The sequence below is a fragment of the Mycteria americana genome, chromosome Z, assembly GCF_035582795.1.
Source record: "Mycteria americana isolate JAX WOST 10 ecotype Jacksonville Zoo and Gardens chromosome Z, USCA_MyAme_1.0, whole genome shotgun sequence".
NCBI lineage: Eukaryota > Metazoa > Chordata > Aves > Ciconiiformes > Ciconiidae > Mycteria > Mycteria americana.
Window position 1 is genome coordinate 31,393,839 of NC_134396.1, and position 24,597 is coordinate 31,418,435.

Here is a 24,597-nt window from a genome sequence, read left to right on the forward strand (position 1 = left end):
TGAACAACTTGATGCAGCGTGACTACAATCACAGGGTTGCTACAGAAAGGTGAAATGGGGGAAACCTGCTCAATGCTATCACTGCAGGCATTACTTTTAATTTGAACTTTCCTGTTTGAATCAATTTCCTAGTAGCACCCCTATTCACAACTGCCTAGAAGAAAAATGATGACTTAGAATTTTTATTTTTATCTAAACACATATACAGACATGTAAATTGTTTCTGTCCTTCCCTGTACACCGTAACCGCATCAGGAGATCTCTGCTGCTTAGTGCCTGTCTGGAGGAAACATGGTTCGTAACCTCTGTCTCATTCACAGTCACACTCATACACACAACTTCTACCTGTTAAGCAGCAAAAAGAGATGAATGGCTCAGCCTTAGGTTTATTTTTCCTATTAGATTGTGGGGTAAATCTTGTGTGTGAGTCTTTCAAATGCTGACACAATCTAAGACTTTTTCTAGGGCCTGGCGAAGTAACAAACCAAGCTTACAAAGTGGTTTTGGCCACCCTTGTAGATTCATTCATTGAGAATATCTACTGAATTAGTCCTCAGAATGTTTCCGTGGTAATAGTTTAACACAATGTTTAACATGGTCTCAGGCTATCAGCATGTTTGAAGTCCCAAACAAGATCAAAGCTGCTTCACACAGTGTAGTCAATACTTGAAGCTTTTGAATACTGGAGAAGAAGCAGCAGCCAGGCATAGTGAAAGCAGACCGCATGCCCAATGTGAGTGGGCTTAAAAGACGGGAACCTTTCAGATTTTTGTTCTCTCTCACTGGTCAGCATCATGCAACTTCCCTGTTAAGCAAAAAATGGATCGGTGTCGTAACAGTGTGTTTGGGCAAACATTTTCAAAGGACAGACATAAAACAGAAGAATGCTTTCACTTTCACAATACTTTTATCCTCTTATGTAGTAGTTCATCACCAATCTGGAGTGGGAACAGATGGAAACTGCAGGAGACAATGTTTTAAAAAGGAAAACCATATGAGGGTAGCAAATACACGCAATAATGAAATCAAAACTAAGACAGTAGACATCCTAAATTGAGTGTCAAGATCCTCAAGAAAGCTGAACCAATCTAACTTCTCAGTGTTGTCAGAAAAGTTGATCGTGCTCCCTCTTCCTTAATTTTTTTTGTCTCTGCTGTTCAGGTAGTTATAAGAGATGATGCAAGGGATTGGGACAGGATTAAAAGCTGGGGGCAAAGACACTGTAGGTCATAGGATGTGACACACAGAGCCTTGAGCTTGTCTTTAGCGTCTTGGGAAACTTCTTCATCAGATGAGGGCTCTGAGGAAGTCTTGAGACACAAATTCAGTGGGCTATAAGAATTCAGGGATTTTTGCCAGAATCATGTTTTCTGTAAGCAGACCGACTCCTTACCAAGATGTAAGGGCTGTAACACTTTCTAAATAGGCTGTATTAATTCCTCTACCCACATTTCAATTCATGTAGATGGAGACTTAGTTAATCAAGGATATATGGATTTCAGTGTTCCAGCAGCTGGGATCATATAAAGCCCATTCAAACTCTGCGTCTGAGAGCTTGCACTTAACAAACTTTCCTCAACAGCCTACTTGCAGCCAGACCAGGAGACTTAGAAGGAAAAAAAGTCTCCTCCTGATTCAACATTTAACCTGGATGTGGAAGAATACATGGAAGTTGAACAAAGGAGAAGTTATTCAACCTCTTTGTAACTTCAGAAACATATTTTCTTTGCTTGTCTTTATTTTTTTCTAAATGGGTTTTCTGGCTCCCAAATGTAACCTTGTAACCAGGAGTTGATATTCATAAAAACCAAAACACTATCTCCCAAACAGCAGTTTACTGTATATTAACAAACTGTCTTCTCCAAAAGACACAGAAGAGGAAAACCCCACCACATACTTAATGTTTAGTCTCTCATGTATATTTATATCTGCCTCTCCTTAGGCTTCTGTGCTTATACTACTTGTGTTTAATATAGTTTTGAATTGTTTTCAAAACTGAAAATAACTTGCTTTATTCTGTTAGGAATTCACATAAAAATAGATAAAGACAGGCCAATTACATGCTTAAATGGCACGCTATTCATGGATTAGTGGACTCTAACACAATAGAAAGGGTAAGACAAAAGTGGTATCAATACTGTAAAAGATTCACACTTGTACTTCTTGGGGCTGTCTGAGGCTCTTTCCTCACGCACACTTCCTTCCGCTGACCACCATGCATTTCTGCTGTTTGCTGGAAATGAGTTTATTTTGAAACAGCGTTTAAATTTTTGCAGAATTTATAACCTCCACAGCAAAAGAGCAAGCACAGATGTTGCCTGTGTTGCTCCACCTTAGAATTGGCATATTTTCTGAAAAGCCCTACTGCCTCTCTTTGAGGGAATTTGGGGTCTTGTGCTGACAAGGTCTCCTGTATTCAATGACTGTGTTCAAAATGATAACTTATTTAGGTTAAGTTTCATCCAAACTGTATTTAAAACTCATGCATATGTGCAAACAGTTGCTGGATTTCTCTCCAAAAGGGCACTGATAGAGTTTGCTATACATTTAGTCTCCTCTGTTATCTCTTGATTGGCTAGAAAAAAATCCTCTTCACAAGGCTTGAGCAGCAGATGTAACTCACAGCAGATTTCATGACATTAGAAGCAACTACAAGCAATGCCAAGGATGACCTGCATCTAACGAAGTGGTGCAGAACACACTTTATTGAAGTCTCCATCCTCACTGTGTTCGCTTCTTCTGGTTTTGTGGTGGTGGTTGTAGTTTGGTTGGGTTTTTTTTGTTTAAACATGGTTGAAAAAGGACCACAAATTAAGGTCAAGAAAGGGTCAGTGAGAATTAAGGTCCTCTGCATACTTGTAATTTTAGTCACAACGTTTGCTCCTGTGGTATACAGGAAGACATGTTAGAGCATGGATGCAGGAATCAGGAAAGCTGGAGTTTTGATGTCTCCATTCTCATGGTATCCTATGTCATATGGCATCTATCTTCAGTACAGAGGGGCATAATGATATTTAAAGACTGGTACAAGACCTAACAACCTAGAGCTAAATAGTGGTTCCCCAATTTCTCCTTTGCAAAGGACACTACACAGATCAGGCTGTCCTCTGCACAGAATGGTTAGGAAATTGCCTTATAGAAGCACAACACTAATTTTTCCTCCCTGACTGGGAAGTAATATAGCTACTGTTTGTGTCAGAAATTTATTTAAGTCTCATAGGTTATGAGTTTGCTTCTGATGAGGGCAAACTGAACATGTCACACCAGTTCATTCTTCAGCAATCAGACCACAAGACAGGCAAGAATTGATTCTTCTGTATTGTGGCTGTGCACTTCTGGTCATTTTGGGGTTCCTGATGTTTGCATGGTGTTCTTTATGTGAAAAAAATCTATAAAGTATTAGTTATGTAGATACAATATTTAGCTATCCTCTTCCTGAAGTATCCGCAATTTCAGTATGCAAACAGCAGCAAAAAAACCCACATAAAGCAAGTGTTTGAAAGAAGGCAGTATTTTTTACAATTAATTAAAGTACCTCTTATTTTTTTCAGTAACATTAATTTGAAAGAAGGCAGTATTTTTTACAATTAATTAAAGTACCTCTTATTTTTTTCAGTAACATTAATAGAGTACTCTGTATTGTGCAACAAAAGAAATTGTTTTGCTCTTTGATATTACTTGATTTTGATTAAAAAAAAATCTGAAAAGTGGGTAGCTAACTAAGCAGTTGCTCTTGGAAAACTGATCTTAGAAAGTAATGATGAGCAAATTCCCTCTCCTTTGAAAAGAGAAAAAGTGTACTTCCAGATAAGTATGTACCTCTGCATATACATGAATGTATATACATTCCTGCTGAAGTGCTATGAGAGATAAAAACTAAAATACACCCAATTGTGCCCCAGTATGGCACACTTTACATTTGGTAATGTTAGGAATTTTCGATCCATTTATATTCCATATAATTTATTGTTAGCTGTTTAGTTTGAACTAAAGCTAAAAGCAGATATTTATTATACCTCATTAGAAATTCAGCAAAGATTTTGTGGCACTATCATTTCCTTACTAATTGCAGAAACTAGTTAGAAAAAGGCAGTTCAGAAAAACACAATATTATACACAAATGATATTTCACAAACGCCATTATACAGAAAAGTACCTGCAGTTTCTTAATGTGACTCAGTTGTTGCCCAGAAAAAAAATTCCATTTTAAATAAATTCTTGAAAGATAAAAGTGGATACTCTCCCTCTGACGATAAAATCACTGTAGTAAAAAGGCAGAGGAATGTGTGCTATTGCTGTATGATTTATTACCAAATCTTTGACACTCAGGAAAATCTCTCCCAAAGCAAGTATGGAAATGATTTCAGTACTGCTGCTTCTTGGTTCAGCGAAAATGCTGGCACAACCGCTGAGCAGTGCTGACTTCCATTTCGTGTTTCCTGGGCGCTTCCAGGGCTGCTTATGTGGAAGTCAGAACTGAATGTCCCAGAGGAGCAAATCAAATAGCCTATCTGGTGGTTCTGTCTTTAAACTATTTGCTAATCTTGCTAAACTAGTTGCACTAATAATGTCTTTTCAGTAGATAAGGATAAATCTACAGGGTTTTGATTACTTAAAGTATGCTGTCATCTTCCAACAGGAAATGAATTTAGGTCGAATTGTGTGTTACCTGACCTTATGTTACTAGTTCTACCTTGTCCACAGAGAACAAGAGGTGTGTTTCCACATACAGATTTGCAAGGTAGTGTTTTGATAGGCAGTTTGATTCTTTCTAGCAACACCTCCACTGAAGTTAAGTCACAAATAGTCGTCTTAACTTTCTAAAACACCAAAAGCTTGATCTTCTCATGCAATAAAAACCACAAATATAAAAAGCGCATGCAACAACCAAACCAAGTTACAAAATGTGCAAAACACTTACAAGCATGCCATGCCACCTCAGAAAGAACAATGATTTGGCTTCCACTGCACAGACGGGAAGAGAGAGAGAGCAATTCTTGGGAGGGCAATAAAAAGAGAGTGAGGTTTTTCCTTAGCTGCCAATGCCTGGCATAGGTGGGTTGGAAATAAATTTGTAGGAGGTCATAAAGGAGGGTGACACGTATTCATTCGCTGTGGTGTTAGCACGTAGCAGGTGAAATTCTGTCCCGAATTCTGTCTCCCCTGTACCCCGGCTTGCTCTCGGACCCAGTGTGACCTCTCCTCCTCCCTCCACCTCTCTCCAGCCTGTCCCATCAGGCGCCTGTCACTCCTTCCTTTGTCCCTGCTGTCTCCTTCCACAGCCCCACTCACCTTAGCTGATCTCATGAAGGGCCAGGCCAGGGACGTAAAATGCCTTGCTCTGCTCTGCTGTTCGCGCTTGGAGTTGGAGGAGAGGCACAAGGTAAGCCAGCTCCCCATAGATCTCGTCAGCAGCACAAGGGAGACAATTGGCCTGTCTAACTCTTCACCTCCACCTTATTTCATGGCTACAGACCTTAGGAGACTGACATTGCTCACTGCTGATAAAGGCTTATTAGCCCCATTTTGGCTGCCATCCAGAGTCAACTATACTGTGTCAGGAGTGTCTGTCCCTGCCTGTGAATGCTAGTACAGCTCACCTGGGAGCTCACAAATATAACTGGAGAGCACTATCTAACATACTGGAGGAGTTTTCTGAAGAAACAAAGTAAGCTGGGTTCACCAGACCCTTTGCCAGAGCTCAAAGCAACGCTGACTTCACAGTCCTCGCTGGAAGTGAAAAGTAAGCGACTTTTCCTGGGTTTTGGTTTCAGCATCAGAGCTCAAGGCAGGCAGCCCTAGATGCAACTCATTAAGATCTCATCAGTCTGCACGGACTGCTCTCAATTGCATATAAATTATATTTCATCTGTCTATACCAGAAATCTTACAGTGCAAATATAAAAGGATGACTGACAAATATTGGCTGATGAGTTAAGCTTCTCAGCAAGTCTTTTATCTTCAACAGCTTTCTAAAAAACTCAGTAACATCACACTACATCTATCATTGTGCAACAATATTATATACCTGTCTCATCCAAGTAATTCACCAAGTATTATTCACCAAGTAATTTGTAAGTGTTAGTTTCCACTGTGGCTCAGTCACCTAGTTTTATTGTTCCCTGCTGGCACTGCTATAATCCCCTTCCACCTTGAATCCCGTAAAACACTTTCCATTTGTGGCATCTGCTTGTCCTTTCACTCCAGTTTTGGAAATTGGGAATGCTCTTTCAAAAGCCCCCAGAGCTAAGTCGTAGTATAAGCAGTTGGAGAAACAGCACAGCCAGACATTGTATCTTTTCTTAGGTTTACAGATGTCTATTAGAGTACCTTCTCAGAAGTTTTGTAACAAAATTTGACTTTTTCAGCAACTAAGTGCATTATATTTACCTAATATGTTTTTCTTATTTTTAAAAAGACTATGTAAATTATAATGTTTTATAGTCCTTTTCCATTATATTGCTACCTCTTAGAGAAAACTAGCAGACTATGGAGAGGTGCAATGCAGCTTTACAAAAGCCCTTCTTTTGGGTTCCAAACAGAAGACTGTGAAGTTGTCTGCTTTTAGCACTCCTCCAAATGCATTTTGTCTTCCACCTACTCTCCCAAAGCACAGTTATGTCTAGAAAGAAAGAATAACAAGGAATAAATGTGAAGAGAAAATAACAAAGGTTGAGAAAAGGAAAAAGATTCTGAAGAAGGAAAATAATTTTCAAAAGAGGAAGTACTTCGTTTGGAGAGATCAACAGCAAAAACAGACCTTAAAATGATTTAAGACAGAAGGTGAGCTGACATCACTGTGGACCTAAGACACATGTGAAACAAAATGAAAGTTTTATTTCAATGAGACTTTGAATTATACTTTATGCTGGTGTGGGATGTGTTTAGCAATGACTATTAAGAGAACATTTTCTTTGGTTTAGATACGTAATAGGTGGTGTCCTTCTTCCTCCATTCCAAGCAGCTTATGAATGTGACTATCTCGCCCATTTTCTATCTGAGAAGCTGACAGGCAAGTTCGCATGTTCCACTTCTTGCGGTGGTTTACAACTTTAGCGATACTGTCAGCTATTTCCCTGTTCTCAGGCAAGTTTCACTGCTATAAAAATTTTCAGGATGACCCCCAAGTATGTATTTTAGAGACCCTGGCTAGCTTCTCCTCTGAGTACAACACAATTTTTAAAGTTATATTATTTATTTTTGTGGGTAGCTCGGTTATTTTATGCTGTAGTTTCTCAGAGGAATACCATCTTGCCCCAGTGATTTACTGCAATGGAAGTTCCAGCTTTCCCCTGTTTCTCTCGTGACAGTGCCATACCTTCTCCAGCTATAAGGAGTAACCTCTGGATACACATTTCCTCTTTCTCTGATGAAGTGGCATCCAGTGATAAGAAAACACTTGGCTTATACACTTTAACTATCACATTTATTCTTAGGTGCTCTAACAGAACAGTGCCTCTCCCTCCAGCCTCACATCTCAAAACATCATACTCTCCTCCAGTAAATTCTCAGTCCCACAGAAATATCCTATTATATGTTCAATTCCTGCCCAGCAGTAACTAGGCCATGCAGAGTGGGAAGAACCTGGTAGGAAGTGGAAACTTCTCCAAATTAGAGAATCCTGTCAGCACTAGCAATTATTATTAACAATAGAAGGGATGATAACAGTACTGGAGAGGATTATCCTTGATCAGTGTTGAAAAAGACTTGTGCCTGTCTGAACTGACTGCAAAGACATAGTGTCATTGTAGTCTAACAATGGTTTGTTAAAAAAAAAAACACAATGGTTAAATTAATTTCTTGCAGTTGCAGTCTATTTTAAAAAAATATGCAGTGCAGCCCAGCATCACAGCAGAGCTAGATTACAGCTGCAGAAAGCTGTGCTTGTATTCCTGCGTGATTCCAGTTTCAGCCGACCACTACGAAGCTCTTCTGAAGTGTGGAGCAAAAACAAATGGTCAGCAAGGAGAGTCTTGTGACTGAAGCCTATTAAAGTCAAAGTTAGTTATATTAACCACACTTCTGCATATATTTTTAGTGTTTTCATATTTACCTTCTCTAGTTTTTATGACCATTTTTCCATGCAGGCAAGATGAGGAAACACATTAAACCAACTGGCAGGTACAGTGAAATTGGTTAGGCACAAAGTCCCCTTAGTCATTCCAAAGACACTGTTTGTTGTTACTACAAGTTAAGTAAAACTCTTTCAGATAGCAGTAGGGCTTCAGGGCTGACTTCGACCTCTTTCAGTTATGCAAACTGATTGTATATAGTTCATCCAGTTATTGACAAACAGGCTATTTTGTCAACATCTATGAGAGAGAAGAAATTTATTAGATATAACATGATGATACAATGATAGCTGAGCTCTGGGAATGGCATAGAGGACTCAGCTCTCTCCTGACTCAAAAGTTGGAAAGCGATGGGATAGGCACCTTCTTTCCCTTTGATTTTATTTCTTTGATATCAGTTCATTCTAAGCAAACTGGACTCAATTCTATAGGTCAGTTTTGAATAATAGTTGAACAGGTGAAGTTTCACATGTTACTTAATCTATAAAAATATTCTATTTTAGTCTTAAGCACAGATGTCTCAGGATTAAGAGGTCATGATAAAGTAGTTGGGTTTTTTTCCAACTTTCCTTGCTTTGAGGGAGGGAAGTCAGAAGAAAATCACCTTTTCCTTGTTATTAGAAAGCATGAGAAGCTGTAATTTCTCAATTTTCTATCAATAGATAATCCCCTGGTAATGAAAACTACAAGTGTACTTGTTCAGGTGATGAGTGGCTCTGGAAGCTCTGTCTGCTTCAGCTTCCACTGAACTGTAAGGTGGTAAATAACTATATTCCTAATCTCTCTACTCTTTCTAGGAATGTGTTTAGAGTAAATATAGAAAAATAGAGTGATTAAAAAAAGACCTTTTAATTTGTTCACAGAATAGTTCTTGAGAGAACTTTGTGATGGCCCAAAAGAGAAAGAAGGCCTAAATCCCACTTGTAACTTCTTGCCATGGACATCACACAAACAAAAATGTATTATTTCTAGCCCAGACAATGAAAATTACAAGGGATGGTACTTGTGAAGAAAAAGCTGGGAGAGGAAAAACATCAATCAGATATTGTTTGACAAAGTCTTGGAATAAAAGGAGTTGTGTCAACAAATCTGAACTAGATTTACGGCCCTGTTAGAGATTATGCCAGTTCAATGGCCAAAGGTATCAATCTTAACCCGCAACAAAGTTACTTATTAATCAAAACACAAACCTGTACATGATAATACTTTATTACTTTCTCAATAACACGTCTGCAGCCAGTAACCTAAAAACCTCTTTCTGACATAGCAATGACTGAAACCATTAACTAACCTCAAATTCCTTTTTTCCCTTCAACTTAAAAAGGTAAATAAGATTAACAAAAGTAACTATGGTTACAATCACAAATACAGTCATATGAGGATATCTGGTGAATCACCCAAGTCAGTCCTGAAGTCAACCCATTCACATATATTTAGCTATTCTCTCTGCTGAAATAGTGTACTTGCTAATACTTTACTGATCGCTCTCAACAAAATGTCATCAAACCACTACCACTAAAGATATTGCAAATACACAGAGTTATTCAGTGGAGGTAAATGCAATCAGTCAGGAACAGCCCCTTCCCAGAGGGTCTGCAAGTGAGGACTTTCTTCCACAGGTATAGAAATGACAATATTCTGAAAGTTGTACAAGACAGACAGTAAAGTCCATTTGTTGCCCTAAAGCACTTTCCATATTAGACTGGCAGTTGTGGGGCAGCTGTGAAGCAGTGTGGCTGGGCAACACAACTGATTTATAAATAGGAGACTGCTACCTTCCTGAACAAAATTAGAGGCAACTGCTATAAGCATCTATTATCAGTTAAAAAACACCCCACTAATCTAGTTCCACCAAAAAGCTATGGTGGCACTGAAAATCTTCTATACAAATCTAGGAGCACAAAGGAAAAATTACATAAGCTACCTTATGCCATATATAGTGGGCTTTTGCTGGACTACTATTATTCTCTTGAACTTTGGCCTCCCTCTTTTTAGTCTAACACAGAGCTGAAAGTCTGTAGCAATAACAGCAGACTACCTGAAGGTAAATCACTGTTATTTTCTAGTTTCAATTAAAAATGCTGAAATAATTTTTTTTAAAAATGAGAATTGACAGGACATAGTATCATGGTCTACTGCCATTTATTTGAATCTGTCTGTCACCTTACGCATGTATTTATAGGATAGGCAGACTGAATAAACATACATATTAGAGGAGACAGACAAGTATACACATTTCAATAAACTGGGAAAAAGACCTGCCATGATCCCATGACCCAAAATAATACAGCTTTCACAAACAACTGAAAAGACCTACATTTTGGATAAAAGCTGTTTTCGAAGTGGACAATGAACTGCTAAACAAAGCCTTAGCTACATCAATCCAGTACTGCAATAAAACATAAATGAAATAGATTTCTACTGTATGAGGAGAGTTACTGCCTGAAGGACACAGATCTCTAATAGCTCAGAAAAAGTAATATGGAACAATTTTTCCATCAGAAAAGAAGAGTCAGTAGTACAACTCTTTAATAAAAATAAGAGGAATTTTGAAAGTAAAGTTATTACTTAGCCACTTGTTAAAATACAAGAATTCAGGAAACTGCATAGCAAAGCTACTAGACTTTCTGACTGATGACATGCTCATATGATGTATACATGAAGATAAGGACTTCTGACGGAGTTTACTAACAGCAACTGTTTACTGTTAGTTACAAATTACCTATGACATTATTTGTTTTTCAATGTATGCAACAATGAATTACAAGCCAGAATGAAATTAATAAAAACTTAAAAATACTTTAAAACTGTGTTAGGATAATCTTGTTCATTCACCTGAAATACTAAATTAATGCTTTGAAAGTAACAAAATACCTGAAAAGACGGTATCTACTTACAAGAGAATTATCTTACATATTGTTACCAGAAAAGCATATTCTCCTCCCTATCTGAAGCTATCAAGTCATAAAGCCTTCTGACTGTCTTACTGTCAGCAACGTAGGTGATGTAGTGAGAAAACAACATGTAGGGATTTCGAACTACATGAACAGGACAGTAGAGAGAGTCTTTTATCAGCCAAAATGGAGACATGTCAGCTGGAGTCAACAGCCTCCTCAATACAACTTTTCCTTTGCACCTTCCTAGGCAAAATGAGGATATTTTTAAAAACACCATGAACACAGAAGTTTCACTCCAGGCTTTAACTGTGACTATTGGGCCAAAAAAAAAAAAAATTTTTTTTTGCTCAGCAAACATGCAACTCATGTCAGACAGGAAAGAGCACAAACAATCCATTTGTTTCAACAATGCAATTATTCATTTCTAAAAAGAGTGTAATTATAAGTGTTCACGACTGTTCTCCTGTTTCAGGACACAAGACATTTATATATATTGATGTTGGAGAAAGTGAATTAGGGACATTGAAAACAAGTGGTTTCACTGCTCTCACAGATTGTGGCCAAGTTCCTTCCCTTCTCATTGCTGAAAGTTTATCCTCTAATAAGTAATTCCCAAGACATCTTGCAATAGGAAGCATTCATGAATGAACGCATTAATAAATGTTTCCTATAGCAGGGCCCACCGGGAATTCTTTATAATACTTGTAAGGAGTTTACAGACCTTCATTAGTTACATAAAAAACCCAAAACTCACTTTTTCTGAACATACTTTTCTGCTCCCTTTCAAAACAGCAGAGCAGACAACTAAACGCTAGCATGAAAAAGAGCAAATGACCCTGTATGTACTCACCATGTACCACATGCTCGGCCACTTGGGATCATTGAAGTAAGTAGATTGGGTACCACCAGGTTTATAATCCCTCTTTATCCTTCTTTTAACCACCTGCTGTTGTATCCACTCCACCTGCCAACCAGGAAAACATATGGTGTTAGGGTTCCATGGAGATTATCGAGAAATGTGTGAAATGTTGGGAAGTTTCCCATTACCGTAGTCCAAGACATATTTCATGTTAGAGAGTTCATTTTGGCAGTAGGAACGCACAGCTCACCTTGGCATAGTGTTCACTAAGGAATACGTCCAATTTAGTTAGCACTACAAATCTCCCTGAACAACTACTTAAATCCCCCGCTAGAAGGACTTCATTGGCTATCATCTTTTGAATTACATTATTTTATTATTTTTCATTATTAGACTAGTGCTTCTTTCAAATTTATAAAACCAGTTACTTTTACAAAACATAACAGTCTATTACAATGAGAAATCAAATAATTTTCTGAGAGGGTGGGGTTTTTTTGGTTTTGTTTCTTTTTTTGTTTGTTTGTTTTGGTTTCTTTTTTAATTGGTATTTGTCTGTTCCTGAAAACAAAACATTCAGAGAAATATTCAAACGTTTTGCTTAACCAATATCTAAATCACTTTCACCAGTAGGAGTGAAAAAACAAAATTAAATTGTATTTTTAGCAAAGTGACTCTTTGTCAAGATCCTCTCAGCCAGGCACCCTGGAACTTTATTTTATACTAAGTTCTCCCCAGGGAGAAACAGCTGAGTACTGAGCAAAAGGTCAAATTACAACAACAAAAGAAAGAGCTTGAAACAGGAAAATAAATATAAGGGTTAAAAATCTAATTCTGAAAGTTATATTCTTGTCTGTCTGACACTTCTTCAAAAATTCATGACACATCCAGAAAGGGTGACACCAAAAGTGACATTAAGCTCAGAGCAGACAGGACTCTGCAGTCATTTCTGCATTAACTATTCTAAATGGGAGCTAGTTTCTATAAATGTAAATAGTATAAACTATCCACAGAGAAACCCAAGTTATATTTACACACATCTACCTTCCTGACAGCTCATATTTCTGCTGAATTGTTTCATGGGATATAACTATAAAAATTCAATTCACCTCTCCCCAAGCAAGACAGCCATTTCCTACTAGCAGCCAACTCTGCACCTTTCATTTGTGCTGTTTATGAATATCTGTATGCACACAAACATAAAAATATACAAAAGAAGCTCAGTTTCAGCTCATATATTTCTTTGTCACTTGTCAGAGATGGTATTAATGTTTTCCCTTAGCAGGCTAATTTCTCTACTGTACATCCACAACCCAGCTTCAAATCCTTAGACAGACATAGGTCCATTGACATGAACAGAAATTTTGCTTGAGATCCATACCATGCCTACCTCTGCCACCTCTACCACACCACTCTGGCCTCTACTTCTTGGTCACATGAAAATTCAGGAAGACATTCCTGAATTTGGCATGAGAGGATTCCTAGGACATTCCTTATAGAGGCTGGCAAGGCTTCATGGTTTTCTTTATAAAGAAGAAATGAATTTTTGCCCTTCCCTAACTAACTTCAGGGTCAAGAGTACTCTTCTAGAGGAGAAATTATGCAGTTTAAGAATACAGACTATCAGGTGCTGTTCACACTGAAATCCACTTCTCCGTTAAATCTAGTAACAATCATAGATCCCTTTCCGCTTCTAAGAGAACTGAGAAATTGGATAGCGTGCCTTTCTCTCCTGGTTACTGTGCTCCTCGTTCAGCCCAGGCTGAACTTGATCTTGGTGGATGCTCTCTCGAGAAGCCCAGAGCTGACCACCCCCTTCAGATCTTACACGGTCCAGAGGTCCCTTCAGCAGGAGCAGACAGCTAATCAGTCTTAGGCGACGTTCGATGTAACAAAGTCTGGGGGCCTGTAAGATGCACAGAGTGTACCTGGGCAAAGGCCAAAGGAGGGAGAGCCAAAAGACTTTGGTAAGCACTAAGCATTACTGCTGCTTTAAAGCGGGATCAACAGCCCTCTTAACTAGATCTCGCCTCCACAAAAAAGGCTGATTTGTAACTGACTTATAATGAACACTACTTGCTTGTCACCTGCTGCTAATACCTGCTTTCTTTTCCAGACCCTCACAAGAGAAGTTTGTTTTTCTTCAAAGTTCTTCCCTTGCAGGTAGTCCAGACCTCCCAACACATCTGAAGCCAACTGAGAGGCATCGTATGTACCATTTGATCTCTGACTCCGCAGCTGCCTGGATTGCCATAGTTGATGGACCCCTCTTCTTCTATTACTAGTATTTAGCAATCAATAACAAAAAAGCTTCAAGAGGTCTGAATAAGCAACCATGGTTTCAGGGCTTATACAGATCCACCTTCCAAGCCTTATTACGAGATTTGGGTCTCAGTGCTATAAACATTTTCAACTGAGTGAGGGGTCTCAGGCTTCTATGCTGCAAGAGTATTTACTGTCATCTTGACTCATCCTTAGCTGCAGGAATTAATCACATGAGCATGTTACCATGTTGAGAAAGTTGTTTAAGTCAACAAATTTCAACACTGCACAGGCCAAGAGCACACAGAGCACACCATGCCGTGCATGGCAACTCATTACAAAAACTCATTCATATCTTGAGTCTGCAGGGAGGAGCTACAAATGCCTACCACCAACACAATCTGAGGATCTGATAGTGTTGTACAAGTGTCCACAAAGAAAAAACAGTAAGATAGACTCAGCAGAAGAGGATTAATCTTTCTACCACTGGTACCTCTGATTTAGATGCAGGAACATTAATAGAACAAGGTAGTCACCAACGCTACTATTGCCTAGAGGAGCTGTAAATCAGAGACCCAAGGCATCTAATTTGGCATTAGGGACTCCTGTGCATCAAGGCTCCTAGAAGAACTACCATTTGCAACTGTGAGAAGTTTTTGAAAAACACCTTTCTTTTGTAAATGGAGCCAGAGGAGTGTGAAATATTCCAGGAGCCTGTGCAAGACACAAGTTTAAGCAGAACTTCAACAACCTAATACCATTTCTATATGGATAAAAGAAAGGGGTTTTCCTGACAAGACAAATTGCAAAACTCTCTACTATTCACTGTGAAAATATGTTGCCTCCATTTATTTACTGCCTATTCAGCTGCAAATATCTGCTGACCATTAAAAAGATTGAAACATAAAGGCAGCATAGTACTTGCGGAGACTGATACATGCATACATTGATGCCTCAAAAAAACGCCCAATTAATTCCTTTTCTCTCTGTTTCCTTTATTCCAGACAACATTATAGAGAACACTTATCAGACAGTTCTTTAGTCCAAGCAATCATAAACATGGTCTCTGCGCAGTTCCAGTTTATTGGAACAATAATTTAACACATAAAGAATTTTGTATATATGTGGGTATTTATGTACATGCATATATTTGTACAAGAGCTTGTATCAACTGAGTTAATCTGCAAGCCTGTAGTATAGTACACGGTTAGATTATAGCAAGGTATGGGTAAATATTTTTCTGTATCTTATCTGCCACCTTTTAACAAAAAAAGAAAGTGACCGTACTTCAGATTATTCATCTGTTGCAGGGCCTGCCCCTATTACATGCTGGATGTTGTCCATAATTCCTATTTCCTCAACTCGTAGCAAAGTTAGGGAAAACATATGAAAGAGTAGTTTTGCAGAAGGGCTGTGCAGCTTGCATGATCAGACACAAAGCCAGAAAAAGAAACATAACTTCTTGTCTTCCCATGAGACCTAATGACAATTTTATGTATGCATAAAATTGCTAGAAGTAAAATAGCCATTTGATTTCATACAAATACAGAGGTGGGTAAATGGCATGCTTGCCTCAGTATGCATGTGGAAAGAGAGTGCAGGTAGCTCTAACGATGGAATGGAATGGAATGGAATGGCATGGCATGGCATGGCATGGCATGGCATGGCATGGCATGGCATGGCATAGCATGGCATAGAATAGAATAGAATAGAATAGAATAGAATAGAATAGAATAGAATAGAATAGAATAGAATATTTCAGTTGGAAGGGACCTACAATGGTCATCTAGTCCAACCGCCTGACCACTCCAGAGCTGACCAAAAGTTAAAGCCTGTTATTGAGCGCATTGTCCAAATGCCTCTTAAACACTGACAGGCATGGGGCATTGACCACCTCTCTAGGAAGCCTGTTGCAGTGTTTGACCACCCTCTTGCTAAAGAAATGCTTCCTCATGTCCAGTCTAAACCTCCCCTGGTGCAGCTTTGAGCCATTCCCACGCGCCCTATCACTGGATCCCAGGGAGAAGAGATCAGCACCTCCCTCTCCACTTCCCCTCCCTCCTCTGAGGTTGCCCCTCAGCCTCCTTTTCTCCAAACTAGACAAACCTGGTGTAAAACATTAGGACTCACTTTGAGCACTACAGATACCCCACATCAGTAAAAGGGGGAAGTCAAAATGACCATTCCCAGTCAGTGACTGTGCACTGCTATGAGGAGACGGTGCAGGATGCTAGACAGAGTAATGTAAAACATAACAACATGCCTGATGGCAGTCCTGATTATCGCCTTGTCTGGAAGATTTTTAGCAAACACCTTATGTTGAGTTCTGCTTACTAATTGTTTTTATTCTGAGGATGTACTGATACAGCCATCTAGAATACAATTAAAAACATCAGAGGAAGACAATTTTCTCATCTGAGAAGTCAGCACATAAAATTTAGTTTACAGAAAATATCATTGCTCTATAAATAGAATAGCTTACTCCACTGAACCATAGGGTTTGGGATTTTTCTCTAATAAGTGAACAGAAAAACTTGCCAGTAGTCTTCAGTTTAAGTTAAATTGTACAATCACTGGGTTATATTAATGAACAGAAGGTCAAGACTCAGCAGTTATTTTAGTATTCTGACATACATTTCCTTTGAGTATTTTATGGATATTCATCCACACACCACTGTCAAATGCCTGGTATATCTTGCATTTGTTTGATTCTATATGAAAAGAGCTAATTTGTATAAAAATATTTTCTTTTAAAAAGTGTCCACACTTTCTAACCCAAAGGCCTTGAAGGAAAATCTCTGGAGTAATTGATTATACAGATTCCTGTTTCTTACCAAAAGGAGACTCTATACAAAAGACGAGGTGCATTTTAACATTTCCATAAAGTCACACTTACTGAGGGGGAACAGTGCACATTTTCCCATCGACTTCAGCTTCGAAAGTTCCATTTCCTGAATGTCTAGAAATCAAAGCCAAGCCAGATTGGAGACCAAACTATTTTAAAAAAATCATTTCCAGTCTCCTCACTTCAGCACTCACAGGGTTGTTCTGTGCACGATGCAGCTCTTCTTCACAGACCTGCATGGAACAGTGCTATAGCATAAAAGCTGCTCTGAGCTAATTCAAGCATACCACTCTTTTATTCTCTTTAAGTGCTAAAAATTATAATGAAATGTTATCTCTGTGTGAAACAAAACTACTTTCTACTATTTTCACTCTCATTGATTCAATAGAATTCTTGTGAAAGGAGCCCCATGTATGTATGCTGCAGTAAGACCTCCTCCAGTGTAATAAACTGTGAAACAAAAAAGTTTGAAAAATGGAAAAAAAATTAACATGCTGTAAAAAATAATCCACCAATTTATCAAAGCAGTGTGATTTTTAACATATGAACACTAGACACTCTTGTGTAAAGTACTTTTTCAAATATATCATGAGACGGTCTGCTTGAATAAATATTTTCAAATTGATTAAAAATGTGTCAAGTCCAGTATGTGAAAATGCCATTACTATAATGCAGAAGTTACAGGGAAGCTGAATGTGTAATCCTTTCCATTTTGAGGAAAGCATGCATGGGGAAAAAAACCACCCTAACTCTGAAGTAGGTTACACGTTTCATACCAGAATCTATGATTTTTACGTTGCAGAATTAAACATGAAGGTGTGGGTCTTCAGTGTGTGATGAAGAGTTGCTGAAGGTGCCACTCCCAAACGTAATCATGGCTTTATCTCTTGTACTGCCATCATTCACCTCAATCTGTCCTACGCCTGTAAGAAGAAATTAGAAATTCCTGCTCAGATAACAAGAAAGCAGGTGCCACAGGAACACTATAGATTAAAGAGAAAAAAAGAGAGAAAACTCAGGGGACGTGGAAAGGATCTCCAAGCAAGCAGTGAATCTGTATGGAGCCAGGGTTGAGGAGCAAAAGGGGCAACAGTCATCATGTGGAAAGCTGGCATCGGACAGCATTGCAGAACTTTTACTGGGAGTTTGTCTACAGAGGAATTGCTCTGGGTGAGCATCCTCTCTCCCCATGGGCACAGTCTCACCCTGCACCTGGCACACTTCATTCTTCACTTGCCTGAAGACCCTCAACACTCACATGCACATCAGTTCTGATAGACCCGGATGGAAAAGGATAGGAGTGTGGCTGGCACTCTCAGAGACAGAACATGAGACTGTGCGTGGCCCAGAATAGGCCACAGGAGAAAAACTGTTCTTACAGTTCCTACTCTAGAGGGAAGGGACACCATGGTCCTGCGCCTACTCTAGAGGGAAGGGACACCACCTGTCAAGAGGGACCTTGACAGGCTAGAGAGGTGGGCCTGTGCGAGCCACATGAAGACCAAGAAGGGCAACTGTAAGGTCATGCACCTGGGTTGGGGCAATCCCAAACACAGATACAGGCTGGGCAATGGGTGGTCCAAGAGCGGCCCTGCGGAGAAGGACTTGGGGTATTGGTGGATGCAAAACTGAGTATGAGCTGGCAATGTGCGCTTGCAGCCTAGAAAGCCAGCTGTATCCTGGGCTGCATCAAAAGAAGCGTGGCCAGCAGGATGAGAGAGGTGATTCTGCCCCTCTACTCCACTCCCGTAAGACCCCACCTGGAGTACTGTGTTCAGCTCTGGGGCCCCCAGCATAAGAAAGACACGGACCTGCTTGAGCAGGTCCAGAGGAGGGCCACAAAGATGATCAGGGGGCTGGAGCACCTCCCCTATGAGGACTGTCTGAGAGAGCTGGGGTTGTTTAGCCTGGAGAAGAGAAGGCTCCAGGGAGACCTTATAGCAGCCTTCCAGTACTTAAAGGGGGCCTACAGGAAAGCTAGAGAGGGACTCTTTATCAGGGATTGTAGTGATAGGACGAGGGGTTATGGTTTTAAACTGAAAGAGGGTAGATTTAGATTAGCTATTAGGAAGAAATTCTTTACTGTGAGGGTGGTGAGGCACTGGAACAGGTTGCCCGGAGAAGCTGTGGATGCCCCATTGCTGGAAGTGTTCAAGGCCAGGCTGGATGGGGCTTTAAGCAACCTGATCTAGTGGAAGGTCACCCGGCCCACGGCAGGGGGGTTGGAACTAGATGATCTTTAAGGTCCCTTCCAATCCAAACAATTCTATGATTCTAACAAAAAGAGTATGTACCTTAGTTGTCCCATCATTAAATTTTCTGTGACACAAGCTCTACTTAAGCACATCATTTAACAACACTCTCTTTTTGCATTTCACGTTGTAATGAAAATAAAAAGCCAATAAATTTAGGATTAAAGTGCATAGGAGGATAAACCAATACCCAAGGGCCATATCCTGGTTACTGAACAACTAAGATCCAACCCGTTACTCAGGAATGCAGGAGGACTGTTGGCACACCTCCTGTTGTCCATGTGCACAGTCACAAAAGTGAGACCCCCAAAAGTTGGACTATTCAGCTTAAGAAGAATTTTCTGGGTTTTTTAGATTATAATTCAACACCAGGCTATTTTCCTAACCTATCAGTATTCTCTGACTCACAGTAGCAGTAGCCAGTATGCACCATAAAAATAGATGAAGACAGTTGGGTAAAGTAGCTGTTGACATAGCTCAAGAGCATGGAAAATTATTGCAGATACCATTTCACAAACTGTAGGGGTCTGAAGTTGGATAAAAAGTCAATGAATCCAGCAGCGCTAAGTGATGCATTCTTGCTGATTGACAAAGTGCTTCTTCAGCAAGGGTCAATGACAATCCACAATCAAAGCAGTTTCATAATTATGCTACATATTCTGAAAAAAGCGAGATAAAAAAAGAAACAGATGTTAGGACAGGCTGGGGAGGGAAAAGAAAAGCAGAGGAGGAAAGAAGGCAGCAGAGAATGCTTGAAATTACCACTTAAGCTCAAAGAAACACATCTTGCACAACAGCAGGGCAAGCTGCCGCAGTCTCACCCGTGGAACAAAGCTGAAATTCAATGCACATTTTTCCACCTCATAGCCACAGAAAAGCCAGTCAGTCCTGATATGAATTAAGTGGTTTCCACCTACTTTGCTACATACAAGCATCCATTGTAGCACTACAGCCATACTTCCACATCCATGAGGTACAGTGATCCACAGCTGTGCATTTTAACATATCTGAAACACCCTTTGCCTTTCCTCTGCACTCTTCCCACCCCCAGAGCTCAGAGCTCTTCACTTAAATATCAGTACGTATCAGCCTACAACTGCGCGTGGCAGCGAAGTGTTCTTCCTGCTTTAGGGGCAAGACTGTGGAGAAGTAAGTTGGGAAGAAAAAAGGGCATAGCCCAGCTAGCAGTGGAGATGTACAGTCTCTGTCCCAAGGCAGTCTATTAGCAGCCGGAGCTTCTAGGAAGGACAAGCATCACACACTAATTCTGGAGAAGCTCAGCATGTCTGCTGCTGGCAAGGACTCATGTCCCACTGGAAAAGCAGGGAACAATGAAAGGTAAAAAGACCCACATTTTCTCTCCTTGGGGACGTCTTGGCAGGTTTTCTATTCATAGGTGCGACTGCTGAGTGAACGTGGCCATGGCCTCTGCCCAACCTCCCCTCTTGCATGCTGTACCACAGCAGACCACAGAGCAGTTCAAAATTACAGGATGAAAATCACACAGCAGCTTTGTGGCAGAGCTGAGAACAAGTTCCAGGGAGCCTGGGCTCCTTCCTGGTGGCTTCCAGCAGCACCAGCCCCAGCTGTCATAGGCAAAGCATGCCTCAAGCAGTTGGGGATTTTTCCCTTCCTCAGATCTGAAGTGTCCTAACCAGCTCATATGCTCTGGTTCAGTTTCTAAAATAACTCAGCCTTGGAAAAGTGAGGAAAAAACTTTGCTGCACCAACTTAAAAGCAACTCTTAAGTTTATACAAGGTACTTTAGTCATAGGTCATACAACTCTCCTCATAACAACTAAAGAGCTACAAGGCAACACAATTCAAAAAAAAGACCTCTAATTGATAGGTCTTCTTGGTATAGTACCTAAAGCTCTGCTTACACCATTACATACAACATTAGTATATCCAGCCTTGGGACAGTATAATCATCTAGAATTTCAATACACCATGAGGATTAGTATTAATGTAACTCTGAATGCAAACCGGTATGTTGTAACTCCATCTAACTTAGGCCTAAAATTGCATCTTCTTAATAAACTGAAAGGCTGATGCTCTAAATCCAGTATCCACTAGGGGATAAAATTTTAAGCTCTCTAAACTTAGTTAGCTTTGGAGTCTAACATCTGGCAGTTGAAATATCTTGGTTTTATGTTTATATTACTGTAGCAATGATGATATATGTTTAAAAAAAAGGCAGAAATTTCTGATGGATTTTTCTCTTTCCTTAGGCTAGTCCTGCAACTCTTGTCATAAATCATTTAAGTCCTTCAGACATCTGCATGTGCTAATTTAAGATGGCCTTAAATCATTTTCTAAATGACTTCTTAGGAAGACAAATCTTTCCCACGAGGTCAAATTCATATGTCAAAAATACCACTGTAATTCCAAAGGTGTTGGTTCAGTCAAGGGTTTGCCATGGCTTCTATTGCCATAGATATCCACAGCAGTTCAGTCCACTGAGAATTAGTGACACAGTAAAACTATTCCATAATTAAGTGATATATAATATCCAACAGTGGTATACTGGTCTTGCCAAAGCAAATACTTCTTCTGAGTAGTCTCCTCACCAACGAAAACCCCCTTGAAATTGTCCTCATACAATATTGTTGCTCTCTACAAAGGAAGAAACTATCACCTGCTACAGTGTATTTCCAGCACTTTTGCTTAATGATGCCTTGCCAACAAGGAAATCTTTGACATAAATCTGCCATGGAAAAATTTAGTCACAAAGCATATACTAAATATCAAATCAAGCAGTATTCTGATCAGAGTACTTCAAACCACAGGAAAAGTTGACCCCATTTGGGTTTTTTGGAGTGTGTCTGTATCACTAACATTTAGTTAGTGAAAGAAAGGATCAATTATTTTTTTCCAAAACTACCGTGTTTATATCATATACTTAGAAGTAGGTATTTAAAGTTCAGAATTGAGCCAAAAGTGGTTCTATCAAGCTTCAGTTTTAGAGTTTTGAAATATTAAAAATAATTGTGTTTTGCTCTTTATGGAAGTATCAGTGGCATATTTTACACCACTCCATTTCACTAGTTCTTTGGCATTTCAGATGCCTTTGTAGCACAACTTGATAAATACTCCTATTTCTTTCATGGCCAGCATGTTTGTCTCTGATCTAACACTTCAAATCAAGAGAGGGGAATTGTTAGCATTGTCTCCTCTGACACAAGCTGTAGTGAAAAAGAAAAACCCAAACCCAAACAAAAACAGAAAAGGGAAACATCCTGTGTCCTTTTAAGTCATTGCTGCCTTAATCGCTCTTTTCCTCAGCCTGTGACCCAAGCTCCAGCATACCTCTTTCTGTCCTGAACTCCAGTCTTGCAGCTGTCAGTGAAGTTTGCTGCTGGTCAAATATTGATTGCTGCAGCTATTAAACATCATCATCATCACCATCTGAAATAATCTGCAAAGAGCTACCTGTGAAAGACACATACAGCCAGCCTGAGGAAACATGGCAGTCCAACCCCCCAGGCAAATGAAAAAGGACTGAAATTTCTTTTCCTACATTCAGTAGGCTGAAGAAAAGCAAATGTTTTTTCAACTGAAGTACTATTCCCACACCTCATGAATTGCTGACAGTGCTTCCAGCGAGGTGGTATCTCTCAATTTCTGCAAGTCAGACCACATAAAAGCTGGAGTGATGCTTGATTAATGAACCTGCTGGTTACTGCTTTTATTTATTTTAAAGCTATGGCTGCAACAAGGGCAACATCTCAGCTTTGCAATTCCCGGATGGTCCCTATGCACATTCTGACACTAGAAATCTGCCAAGAACAGTCACTTAGTTATGGATTCATTTCTCTGTGCTCATAATTCACAACACTCGTCATATTATAAATTGAGAAAAAGAAAATAAAGAGCATTATTTCCATGGCTATCATTTATGGGACAGACTTTTCAATTGCGTATACTAAAGCTTTTCGGTCTCCAATCAGACCACTTATACGAGGTTGCAGTGTGGTCTCTACAGTCTTGCCAAAATTTCCGTTATCTTTGTTTGTGTCATTCAATAACAGTCTTTATGAGCTATTTCTACTTTGTCTTCTGTTGGGATAAAAGGGCTTTAAAATGGCCTAATATAAATGTGATTCTTTATATGATTACAGGCTATGAATACTCTCTGTACCAATAAAACCTTTTTTCTTCTGACCAAGATAATCTTCAAATGTGCAAACATGTGTCTTCTGAAGTATACAAACATAAGCTTTGTTTGATATAATCTGCGATGTGCTACAGAAGATGTCTGCTCTTGCCAGAGAAGACATTTCGGGAGCTTCAAAAACTGTAACAGCTTTCATAAACTTTCCTATTAATACTATCATTAGATCTCTAATCTTCCACTCAGTTCCTTTACCTGCTGATAGGAGGGACTGAAAGACAAAACTGGACTCTGGTGGATTACCAACACATGTATTATCATCAGACGACAGCTTAAAACCCCCTGACTGCATTTCCACTATTTGCCAGGACAGTGTGAAAGTCAAAAGAGATGGTAAGAAATCCCAGTCCCTCACAAAGGTGACAGTATTGAATTACCTAAATGCCTTCTTCAGACTACCTCATCAAAGTGTATTTGGGCTCATAAAATGACAAGCAAGTTTACCATACATCTCCACTGAGCAGGGTTGCAAATCTCACTGCTAGCTTCCTGCATCCAAGGCAAAGGAAGCTTGTTGACACAGCAAGGCCCCAGGAAAAAAACCCAAAAATGGTAAAAAGAAGAGAAAACCAGATCCACGAGGAAGTGGTTCTAGGAGGTTCCTAGCTGAGGAAAGGGAAGTTTATGGGCATTTAGGTCACAGTGTCCAAACACATATGCAGGCCATCAAACTGCTATAGAGGAGTATTCTTCAAACTCACAGACAGTTATAGCAATGGGAAATGGCTAGAAGTTGAAGCTAGATAATCTCAGATAAAGCAAAAATAGAGCATCTTAAAAACTTCTGGAAACTCTCCATTGCTGGCAGTGTTTTGATTAAAATTAGAAGATTTCTAAAAGCTATGCTCTGCTTCAAATAGAAATGAATTCTGGTGAGCCATAGGACACATCTGGTCAAACGTGGTTTGACTGGACTACCACAATGTTTCCTTTTGGTCTTACAGACTATGAGTCTATTGGCAACTGTATTTTTGAGAAATAGTTTCATAGGAACACCCTGGAAACCAGAAAACTGTTTAGAATTCAGAAATTCTAGTTTTATTATATGATCACACAAAGTTGTTACAACAGCTACTGATGAAACAGTGGATTGACTCTGAGTTTGGTAAACATACTAAAAAGAAATTTTTAATTTGGATCCTTTACAAAAGCAACAATAAACGGGTATTCTGGCCTTTATATTTACTTAAAACTTCAGCGTCAATGGGAGTGACAGCATTTACTCCCCTTCAATAAAGG

General features: G+C 39.5%; 1 protein-coding gene across 2 annotated transcripts in view; it reads right to left on the reverse strand.

Moving 5' to 3' along the window:
- PCSK5 (proprotein convertase subtilisin/kexin type 5) overlaps positions 1-24,597 on the reverse strand; it is a 259,698-nt gene that overhangs the window by 197,109 nt on the left and 37,992 nt on the right. For both annotated transcript variants that reach the window (XM_075526631.1, XM_075526630.1), the window contains exon 3: positions 11,820-11,933. In XM_075526631.1, the coding sequence (XP_075382746.1) occupies positions 11,820-11,933 (114 nt within the window). The remainder of the gene's footprint in view (positions 1-11,819; positions 11,934-24,597) is intronic.